The following is an 11,505-nucleotide window of genomic DNA, read 5'->3' on the forward strand; positions in this document are numbered from 1 at the left end:
CAGAAAAAGGTCCCATCATCTTCTGGCCACTTTGGCGGGTTGAAGGGATGCTGGGAACTGCTGCATTGCTTTTTCCTGTACAACTACATGCATAGGATTATGCGGGCCTGGCTACAACTCATATTACACACTGACACGCTGTCCATTTCCAGGGAAATGCTGCTGCTGCCGGTCTCTGCAGTGCACACAGGGGGACTGGCACCAGCCCAGCAGCAACAGGACCAGCCTCTCGGTGTCGTCTTCCTTCTTCATGTAGTGATTGCTGAATTTTTGCACCCCACCCACCCCACTTTCTACCAAGACATTGGCACTCCAGTCAACTCATGAGCAAATGTTCATCTGAGAGCTTGGAGATCGGGGTATAGTCCACTCAGCCATGGAAGCTCGCTGGGTGACTTTGGCCCAGTCAGAAAGCCCCAGCCTACCTCAGTGTTGTTGTTGTGAGCATTAAATGGAGAGGAGGAGGCTAATGTGAGCCGCCTTGGGTTCCTTGCGCTAGGAAAAAAGGTGGCATTTATGCAATGCATCAATAGAATAAACAGATACCATGGCATTGCAAATGTAGAAATGGGGTGACTAGAAGTGCAATCCTGTGCATGTTTACAGAAGTCCAACAGTCCCCATCACACCAAAACTGTCAGTACTGTATAATCTGCCTCCCTAATTATCCCCTCATCATTAGACCTTGTGGTGGGAGGACAGAATCAGTGGTCCTTATGGTAGTGGGGATGGTGATAGGCAGATCAATCAATGACTGTGGTTTTGTTCACTCACCACATATATAAATGCATTCATTCTGTTACTGTGACATCCCACAGCTGCGCATCGTGCCTTGCTGGCGGAGGAGGCACTGAGGGCTGCAGAGAGGGAGAGGAGAGAGGAAGAGGAGGAGGAGGAAGAGGAAGTAGAGAAGGAGGAAGAGGAGGAGGAGGAGATCGAAGAGCCAGCAGCAAGAGGAGCAGCATCTGTGGAGGAAGGCCACCCTTCTTCCACAGATGAAGCCCCTCCTCTTGTGCTCCTGATGCGTCTGATGAGAGACATCCAGAGGCTCAGCAGGACCTGTAAGTAGTACTACAGAATGGCACCTGACCTGAGCTAACAACTCTGCCTGCAAGATGCATATTACCATTGTGCTTTATTCTTCTCTTTCTACACACAGGTGATGACCTTCAAAGAAGGGTGGAGGCCATAGAGCGGGAACTGCATCCTCCTACGAACTGAGGCCTGCGGTCAGCCAGTGCCCAGCCCAACGTTACAATTGTTTCTGTGTTTTGTTTTGATCTGTTCTGTTTGTATATAAAGTTCTTTCTTAAAAAAGGGTAACAATTCCTTGGTTCAAGTCCACAGACATAATTTTTTAAATCTAGATCATTGTACACAATGATCTCTGTGTTTGCTTACTGTTAACCACAACAAGAATGCTTTCCCAGCCAAACAAGCCCAGCTGCTGTAAGCTTCCCTCATAGGGAGATGGTCAGTCAGCATCCCTGCTGTTATGAATGAAATGAATGCATTCAAGACGAGGCTGGACAGCCACGTGTCAGGGATGCTCTGACTTGGATTCCTTCACTGAGCAGGGGGTGGGACTCGATGGCCTTGTAGGCCCCTTCCAACCCTATGATTCTATGAAGTATGCTTTATTTTACGTGGAGGTGCATATCACATACATGTAAACTGGACGCATACCAGAGGGATCTTTTCACATAGAACTCTCGGTGCTTAGGAAAACCCAAAAGCTGAGGGAGTCCTGAGAGAGACCACAACAAGGTCTTTGAAAGCAATTCCTTGATTTATGAAATAATTTAAAATGAATTAAAAGCACACATCAAGAGAATTAGAACTATACATATATTTGGGGAATCAGAATCATACTAACATTCAGAGGGGTAAAGATACACATATACAGTCGATAGCGAAGTACACTGGGATGCATAGAAAACTCTGTGTGTGTGTAGTAGGGATGTACACTGTCACATAGTCCTCCACACACAGCCGGGCAGCGCAACTGGACTCTGCATGTGAGGTATTATAAAGCTCCGCCACATATTGCCAGTGCTTTGGGCTCTGCCCAGGCCAGACAGGGACTGCTTGTTTGGACAAAGTTCTGAGGGACACCTCAGTGTGACCACACTCACAATTATATCATTCTGCCTCCCTCAGAACTCTGGCTCACATTAGCAGCAGCAGCAGCATCCCAGGGGTCCTCCTCGTCACTTGATGTCTGCTCTACTCTGCTGACAGCTGGTGGTGGTGGAGGGAGGTGCTGCTCGGGAATCCATCCCCTGTTGGAGCGTATGAAGGCAAGGGTGGAGACATGTTCTGGTGTGAGTCTGCTTCGGCGGGTGGTGACAATGTTGCCTGTGGTGGAGAAAAGCCTTTCAGAGACCACACTCGAGGGAGGGCAAGATAGATGCCAAATGGCGACTTTGCTCAGATTTGGCCAAACGCCACGTTTTGTCTCCCAGTATAGGAGAGGATCACTCTCTGGGCTGCTCTGCGTTCCCGAGAAACTCTCTCTGGCATAAGCTTCCAGTTCCTGGATAGCCACATCATAAGCTGATCCTTTCCTGGCTGCTTTGGCACATTCCCCCTGCCTGCTCCCACTTACACTGAGCTCCACAGCCATTGAGGAGTACAAGTAGAACTTTCGACAGGATGCCCCTGTGTCTGTATGTCGTGTTGGTGGTGCAGCTGCTGTGGCGTCATCATCGCCCCTCCTGCTGGTGATGGTGATGGTGCTACCGCTGCAGATATTATCTTCAGGGGAGGTAGTAGTCCTACTAGCCTCACTCTTCCCCAGCTCCTTCTCATCCAGCACATCTCTCTGGCAGCACTCCATGACTTTCTCTGTCAAATAGGTTTTTACACTTTGGAAGTCAGGCTTCTGGTTTGGCAGCACCGCCCTTGTTGAGCTATCCCGGAACCGTGGAATGCAGCAGCAACGTATTTCATGTCCCCCCTCATCGAAGTGATGTGTTTGTTGGTGCCCAGCTCCTGCAGAAGGAATTCAGCAAGCCTAACTGCAGGATTGGGGACTTGACTGCCTACAGCACTGGTGCGCTCACAAAGCTCAGCATGGCGTTTTCTCAGCACCCCCTCTATAATCTTCAGCACAGGTAGAACTTGGCCCAGTGTGGCATAGTCTGCACTCAGTAGCATTGTGCATTCATCGAATATATTTAAAATGTCCACCAGGTCTTGCATCCAGAGCCACTGATGTGGTGTGACAAAAAATTTGGAGTGGTGTTGTTTCTCAGTAATGTAGTCGTTTATAGCTGATCTCTGCTCACAGAGTCTCTGAAGCATATGCAATGTGCTGTTCCAGTGTGTGCACACATCCAAAATGAATTTGTGTTCTGGAAGGCCACGGCTACGTTGGATGGCGCCGATTGCCTCCATTGCTGAGCAGGACTGCCTGAAGTGGGTGCAAATGGATCGGGCCACCTTAAGTAGCTTGCCTATTTTAGGAGATGCGTTGCTCAATCCGGAACGCACCACAAGGTTCAAACAGTGCGCAACGCACTGAACGTGGTTTAGCCGTGCGATGCGGGCTGCTTTTAGGTAGTTGGAGGCATTGTCTGTTGCTACACAGCCCACTGTTAGATTTAAGGGGCCCAACCAGGACTGAACAACGCCACTGATGCTACTGCTGATGTTTTCTGCTGTGTGTGTCCCTGAGAGCATTGTGAGGGCCAATGTCGCTGTTCTATGAGTCAGTCGGCTGCTCGCACTGATGGATACCCATTGCGCGGTGACACACAGATAAGACTTTGTTTGGTTACTTGTCCATGTGTCACTCGTTAAATGTACACTTCCTCCAAAATGCACATTTCAAATCCTGTTGGAGTACCCTTCTGATTTCAGAAGCCAGGGCTGGAATGGCAACGCCACAAATGTAGTGACAAGAGGGGACATCCCACCGAGGGCACAATCTCTTCATGAAGCACACAAAGACATCATCTTCCACCAGGGAGAAGGGAAGCATACGTTTTGCAATGAGCTCTGTCAGGTCCTGATTCAACCTTCGTGCCTGGACGCTGTCAGAGGGGAATTTCTGTGTCAGCGTGAGGCATTTCTCCAGTGACGCCTGCCTCTTAGCGAAGCTGCCTTCTGTGCCCTTCTCACCCAGACCACTTTGCGTGAGGTCTTTGGAAGATGAGGCAAAGAAGGCGGTACTGTTCTTTTTGGATGGTTGTGGCTTCCCGTTGCTGTCTTTGGGCACAAGAAGCACATGATGCACCTCCATGTGTCGCCTCATGGCAGACGTGCCCACTCGTCCACAGCCCCCTTCTTTTCCTAAGCCGCACACGGCTTCTACAAATATCGCAAAGCACGACATAGCGGTCATTCTCTGCATATTTGAAGAAGCACCACACATAGGAGCTCACCCTGCCACCACCATTTCTTCTTTGGGGAATGGGGGTATCAGTTCCAGATGAGGTGGCATCGGGAGCTGCATGTTTCCGCTCATCTGTGGATGGTGTTGTTGGTGTTGTTGATGGCGCTGACCATCAGGGGATGTTTGTTCCTGAGGTTTGGGATTGCTCTCAAAGAACCCAGAAGGCTGGAAGTGGAAAACAGAGTCAAACCCAGTCTCAGCAGGGACATTGATATAGAAGGGCTCCTCATCATCTTCGCTGTCCGGATCACTGATGACACTAAGTCCTCCGGCCTTTTTTTCAAAATCACATGAGCCGCCGCCCACAAGGTGATTATCAGCAGGCAGCTGTGGACCTGGTTCACCTGTCCCACTTCCGCTGTCTGATGCAGGGAGGACGGTTGAGGGCATCTCTGTAAAGATTCAAAATAGATAGAAGCAGAGTTTCATGAGAAATGCAACTTTTACACATGAGTAACAGCCAAGAGAATAAAACTGTGTAGTTGTAGACATCTATGAAACATAGCTTGGAATTGCGATCAATCAACATGACACAAGGTGCAGATGTAAGCTACTACTGCACTAGCTAGCGCTGAGAAAACACATGACACAAGGTGCAAAAAAAAAAATGTACTGTACAGACTTCGAAACTCCACAAGAGTTATCTAAATGTGTCCTCACTGGTGAAAGTCTGAAAAGCATGGGGGAGGAGATATCTGGCTCCCTTGCAAGGTCCACTCCTTTGCATCAGCTCTATTATACCACTGTGTGGGACTCAGCACCTACAGGGCTGGCCCAAAGCGTTTTGCTTCCTGAGGCAAAGGGTAAAATGGCACATCCTCCATCCTGTGCCTGTGCCACTTTCTGTAGTGGAAATTGCTTATGGGTGCGGGGTGGACTGGGACTGGGGCTGCTGTCGCTGCTGGTCACACCTTGGGCTTCCTCCTCTTCCAGCTCATTCTTAAAATACCGCTGAAATGCAACCTCAGTGGTGTATGTTCTCGCCGGGCGTCCACGCCTCTTTTGAGTGCTGGATTGACCACGGGTTCCTCTTTTCTCCATGTTCATGTCTCTGGGCAGAAGGAGACATAAATCATAGAATCATAGAATAGTAGGGTTGGAAGGGGCCTACAAGGCCATCGAGTCCAACCCCCTGCTCAGTGCAGGAATCCAAGTCAGAGCATCCCTGACAGATGGCTGTCCAGCCTCGTCTTGAAGGCCTCCAGTGTGGGAGAGCCCACCACCTCCCCAGGTAATTGGTTCCATTGTCGTATTGCTCTAACAGTCGGGAATTATTTCCTGATGTTCAGCCGGAATCTGGCTTCCTGTCACTTGAGCCCATTCTTCCGTGTCCTGCACTCTGGGATGATCAAGAAGAGATCCTGGCCTTCTTCTCTGTGACAACCTTTCAAGTACTTGAAGAGTGCTATCATGTCTCCCCTCAATCTTCTCTTCTCAAGGCTAAACATGCCCAGTTCTTTCAGTCTCTCTTCAGAGGGCTTTGTTTCCAGTCTCCTGATTATCTTTGTTGCCCTCCTCTGAACCCTCTCCAGTTTGTCTGCATCCTTCTTCAAGTGTGGTGCCCAGAGCTGGACACAGTACTCCAGATGAGGCCTAACCAGTGCTGAGTAGAGGGGAACTAGTACTTCCCAAGATTTGGAAGCTATGCTTCTATGAATGCAGCCCAAAAGAGCTTTTGCCTTTTTTGCAGCCACATCACATTGTTGGCTCATATTCAGCTTGTGATCGACAACAATGCCAAGATCCTTCTCGCTTGTAGTGTTGTTGAGCCACGTATCCCCCATCTTGTAATGGTGCATTTGGTTTCTTTTTCCTAGGTGCAGAACTTGGCATTTATCCCTATTAAATGTCATTCTGTTGTTTTCTGCCCAGCGCTCCAGTCTATCCAGATCACTCTGAATTTTGTTTCTGTCTTCCAAAGTATTAGCTATCCCACCCAATTTGGTGTCATCTGCAAATTGGATCAGCATTCCCTGCACCTCCTCCTCCAAGTCATTAATAAAAATGTGGAAGAGCACTGGGCCCAGGACTGAGCCCTGCGGTACCCCACTCGTTACCTCTCCCCAGTTTGAGAAGGTCCCATTGAGAAGCACTCTTTGAGTCCGATTCTGTAGCCAACTACATGTGGCAAATGCATGTGGCAAAGCTGAAATCATGTGAACAGCCTACAATCGCAGATATAGTGCAGTGTAGAAGTAGGTACTCACCAATCCAGCCACCCAAAGCTAATTAAATAGGAGCATATTGTACAGCAGATTAGGCTGAAAAGCCCAGGATGGAGGATGTAGTCCATCCATGTGGCCTGAAAAACACAAGCCTACAGTACACACAGGATGCTGGAGGATGGAGTCCTTCCCAGCAGGCCTAACAAAGGCTGCTGGAGGAAGCCTTCCCAGTTCCCCTCACCCCAACCCACTCAGAAACACTAAGTACATAGGGGCACATGGAGTTGAAAAGCACGTGGATTAAACCTGGAAAGCCCAGGAGGATGGAGTCCTTCCCGGCAGGCCTAACAAAGGCTGCTGGAGGATGCCTTCCCAGTTCCCCCTGCCCCAACCCACTCAGAAACGCTAAGTACATAGTGGCACATGGAGTTGAAAAGCACGTGGATTAATCCTGGAAAGCCCAGGAGGATGGAGGATGGAGTCCTTCCCGGCAGGCCTAACAAAGGCTGCTGGAGGATGCCTTCCCAGTTCCCCCCACCCCAACCCACTCAGAAACGCTAAGTACATAGTGGCACATGGAGTTGAAAAGCACGTGGATTAATCCTGGAAAGCCCAGGAGGATGGAGGATGGAGTCCTTCCCAGCAGGCCTAACAAAGGCTGCTGGAGGATGCCTTCCCAGTTCCCCCTGCTCCTCCAACCCACCCCAAAATCACTAAGCATAGGGGCACATTCAGGTAAAGTAAAAATATGAAAGAACATACCTTCACTGTAATAAAGGTTGAACTGCAGTGCTGTAGAACGTGGGGACACAGAAACACAGTCCTTGCAGCTGCTGTGGAGATGGACACTCTGTCTGCAGCAGTGGCGCCTCTGATCTCTAGTCTGGAGTCTGGACTGGAGGAACTGAGGCTGCTGGACACACCGCCGTCCTATGAGTTCCCTCCCCTCAATGACGTTATCTTCCTGGTGGGGTGGGGGAGTGGCCTGGAGGGATCTCGCTCACATGACCTCACCTGGCCTGAACCTGACCTCACCTCCACACACAGACAATAAAAAAAAAGATGAGGCTACGTGAAGTTCGTGACTCAGCCTCAGGCAGGTTACGTGCACTTCATGAGCCCGTCCCTCCCAGCGAAAGAAAGCCGGGTCGTAGCAGGAAACTGCATATTTATTAAATAGTTTTGTAAAATCCCTTTTGCCATCTCTAGTCTGGATTTGTGAAGTTTCCTTCGTAAATACCTTCATAAAATTTTTAGCAGAGAAAAAAAAAAAAGTAGCACGTGAGCTCCGGTTCGAGTATACCGGGGTGGCCCGTCATTTATTTGTCTGAATTCGGTACCATTTGAATTTCGAACAGATTTCTCTGACATCCCTAGTTAGGGTGAGGTTTATAGTGAGGGTTAGGAGAGGGTTAGTGTTAGGGTTAGGGTTAGGTTAAGGTTAGGGTTAGGGTTGGGTTTGGGGTGGGGTTGGGGAAGGGTTGGGGTGGGGTTGGGGTTGGTGTTAGGGTTGGGGTTAGGGTTGGGGTTGGGGTTGGGTTAGAGTTAGGGTTAGGGTTAGGGTTAGGGTAAGGGCAGCGTTAGGGTAAGGGTTGGGGTAGGGTTAGGGTTAGGGTTGGGTTAGGGTTAGGGTTAGGGGGTTAGGTGGTTAGGGGGTCAGAGGGTTAGGGTTGGGTTGGGGTTTGGGTTAGGGTTGGGGTTGGGGTGGGATGGGGTGGAGTTGGGTTGGAGGTGGGGTTGGGGTTAGGGTTAGGGTTGGGGTTGGTGTTAGGGTTGTGGTAGTGTTGGGTTAGGTTCGGGTTAGGTTCGGGCTGGGGTTGGGGTTAGGGGGTTATGGTTAGGGGGTTAGGGTTAAGGGTTTAGGGGCTAAGTGTTAGGGGGTTAGGGTTGGGTTAGGGTTGGGTTAGGGTTGGGGTTAGGGTTGGGGTTAGGGTTGGGGTTAGACGTTGGGTTAGGGGAAGGGTTAGGGTAGGGTTGGGGGTAGGGTTGAGGGGAAAGTGGGGGATAGGGTTAGGGTCAGGGTCAAGGTTAGGGTTAGGGTTTGGTTAGGGTTGGGGTTGGGGTTAGCAGTAGGGTTTGGGTTAGGGGTAGGGTTGGGGTTAGGGGTAGGATAAGGGTTAGGGTTCTGGTCAGGGTCAGGGTTAAGGTTAGGGTTAGGGTTGGGTTAGGGTTAGGGTTGGGCTAGGGTTAGGGTTAAGGATAGGGTTAGGGTTAGGGTATAGGTGGTTAGGGGGTTAGGGGTATGGTTAGGGTTAGGGTTATGGTTGGGATGGGTTTGGGTTAGGGTTAAGGTTGGGGTGGGGGTTGGGGTTGGAGGTAGGGGTAGGGGTAACGGTAGCGGTAGCGGTAGGGTTGGAGTTGGGGTTAGGGCTAGGGCTAGGGCTATGTCTAGGACTAGGGATAGGGTTAGCGTTAGGGTTAGGGTTAGGGTCAGGGCTAGGGTAACGGCTAGGGTTAGGGTTGGGTTAGGGTAAGTGTTGGGTTAGGGTAAAATTTAAGGTCAGGGTAAGGTCAGGGTCAGTGTCGGGGTCTGGGTCAGTGTCGGGGTCGGCATCAGCGTCAGGGTTGGGGTTGGGGTTAGGGTTGGGTTAGGGTTAGGGTTAGAGTTAGGGTTAGGGTTGGGTTAGGGTTAAAGTTGGGTTAGGGTTAAAGTTGGGTTAGGGTTGGGTTAGGTTTAGGGTTTGGTTAGGGTTAGGGATAGAGTTGGGTTGAGGTTTGGGTTAGGGTTGAGTTAGTGTTGGGGTTGGGGTTGGGGTGGGAGGGGTGGGGTTAGGGATGGGGTTAGGGTTGGGGTTAGGGTTAGGGTTGTGGTAGTGTTGTGGTAGGGTTGGGTTCGGGTTTGGGTTAGGTTCAGGTTGGGGTTGGGGCTAGGGGGTTAGGGTTAGGGTTAAGGGATTAGGGGGATAGTGTTAGGGGGTTAGGGTTGGGTTAGGGTAGGGTTAGGGTTGGGGGTAGGGTTGGGGGTAGGGTCGGGGTTGGCGGTGGGCTTGGGGTTAGGGGTAGGTTTGGGTTTAGGGGTATGGTTGGGGTTAGGGGTAGGGTTGGGGTTAGGGTTCTGGTCAGGGTCAGGGTTAAGGTTAGGGTTAGGGTTAGGGTTGGGTTAGTGTTAGGGTTGGACTAGGGTTTAGGTGGTTAGGGTTTGGGTGTGGGTGTGGGTTTGGGCTTGGGTTAGGGTGACGGTTGGGGTGGGGGTTGGGGGTAGGGGTAGGGGAAGCGGTAGGGTTGGAGTTGGGGTTAGGGCTAGCTCTGGGGCTAGGGTTATGTCTAGGACTAGGGTTAGGGTCAGGGCTAGAGCTAGGGTAAGGGTGACCCTAGGATAGGGTAATGGCTAGGGTTAGGGTTAGGTTCGGGTAAAATTTAAGGTCAGGGGAAGATCAGGGTCAGGGTCAGTGTCGGGGCCTGGGTCATTGTCGGGGTCAGCGTCAGCGTCAGGGTTGGGGTTGGGGTTAGGGTTGGGTTAGGGTTAGGGTTAGAGTTAGGGTTGGGTTAGGGTTAGGGTTAAAGTTGGGTTAGGGTTGGGTTAGGTTTAGGGTTTGGTTAGGGTTAGGGATAGGGTTGGGTTGAGGTTTGGGTTAGGGTTGAGTTAGTGTTGGGGTTGGGGTGGGGGTGGGAGGGGTGGGGTTGGGGTTAGAGTTAGGATTGGGGTTAGGGATGGGGTTAGGGTTGGGGTTAGGGTTGGGGTTAGGGTTGGGGTTAGGGTTAGGGTTGTGGTAGTGTTGTGGTTGGGTTGGGTTCAGGTTCGGGTTAGGTTCGGGTTAGGTTTGGGTTGGGCTTGGGGTTAGGGGGTTAGGGTTAGGGGGTTAGGGTTGGGTTAGGGTTGGGGTTGGGGTTAGGGTTGTGGTAGTGTTGTGGTAGGGTTGGGTTCGGGTTCGGGTTAGGTTCGGGTTAGGTTCGGGTTGGGGTTGGGGCTAGGGTGTAAGGGTTAGGGTGAAGGGATTAGGGGGTTAGTGTTAGGGGGTTAGGGTTGGTTTAGGGTAGGGTTAGGGTTGGGGTTAGGGTTGGGGTTGGGGTTGGGGTTAGCGGTGGGGTTGGGGTTAGGGGTCGGGTTGGGTTTAGGGGTATGGTTGGGGTTAGGGGTAGGGTTAGGGTCAGGGTTAGGGTTGGGGTTAGGGTTCTGGTCAGGGTCAGGGTAAGAGTTAAGGTTAGGGTTAGGGTTAGGGTTGGGTTAGTGTTAGGGTTGGACTAGGGTTAGAGTTAAGGATAGGGTTAGGGTTAGGGTTTAGGTGGTTAGGGTTTGGGTGTGGGTTTGGGCTTGGGTTAGGGTGACGGTTGGGGTTGGGGTTCAAGGTAGGGGTAGGGGAAGCGGTAGGGTTGGAGTTGGGGTTAGGGCTAGCCCTAGGGCTAGGGTTATGTCTAGGACTAGGGATAGGGTTAGGGTCAGGGCTAGAGCTAGAGCTAGGGTAAGGGTGACGATTAGGGATAGGGTTAACGGCTAGGGTTAGGGTTGGGTTAGGGTTGGGTTTGGGTAAAATTTAAGGTCAGAGTAAGGTCAGGGTCAGAGTCGGGGTCGGCGTCAGCTTCAGGGTTGGGGTTGGGGTTGGGGTTAGGGTTGGGTTAGAGTTAGGTTATGGTTAGGTTAGTGTTAGTGTTAAGGTTAGGGTTAGGGTTAGAGTTAGGTTAGGGGTAGGGTTAGGGTTGGGTTAGGGTTGGGTTAGGGTTGGGTTAGGTTTAGGGTTAAGGTTAGGGTTCGGGTTCGGGTTCGGGAGAGTTAGGGTGGGGTTAGGGTTGGGGTTGGGGTTGGGGTTAGTGTTAGGGTTGGGTTAGGGTTGGGTTAGGTTAAGGTTTAGGGTTAGGGTTAGGGTTTGAGTTGGGTTAGGTTTAGGGTTAGGGTTGGTTTAGGGTTAGGGTTGGGGTAGGGTTAAAGTTAGAGTTAGGGTTAGGGTTGGGTTAGGGTTAGGGTTACAGTTAGGGTCAGGGTCAGGGTTAGGGTAGGGTTAGGGT

At 51.0% G+C, this 11,505-nt stretch overlaps 1 protein-coding gene across 1 annotated transcript; it reads right to left on the bottom strand.

Annotated features, from left to right (window-relative positions):
* Positions 1-1,773: 1,773 nt before the first annotated feature.
* Positions 1,774-7,443, bottom strand: LOC146338272 (uncharacterized). Its single transcript, XM_084814432.1, has 2 exons — positions 7,327-7,443; positions 1,774-4,791 (listed from the first exon to the last, which is right to left on the bottom strand). Exon 2 carries the CDS (start codon positions 4,787-4,789, stop codon positions 4,385-4,387), a length of 405 nt encoding a protein of 134 aa, XP_084670558.1. The 5' UTR covers positions 4,790-4,791; positions 7,327-7,443; the 3' UTR covers positions 1,774-4,384.
* Between the last annotated feature and the right edge of the window lie 4,062 nt (positions 7,444-11,505).

This window comes from Heloderma suspectum, chromosome 10, assembly GCF_057233095.1.
Source record: "Heloderma suspectum isolate Gila_16-S chromosome 10, 16-S_ref, whole genome shotgun sequence".
Lineage (NCBI taxonomy): Eukaryota > Metazoa > Chordata > Lepidosauria > Squamata > Helodermatidae > Heloderma > Heloderma suspectum.

Bases quoted from the DNA above. Each gene is read 5' to 3' on its own strand.
- LOC146338272 (XM_084814432.1), bottom strand. From the start codon at position 4,789: ATGCCCTCAACCGTCCTCCCTGCATCAGACAGCGGAAGTGGGACAGGT.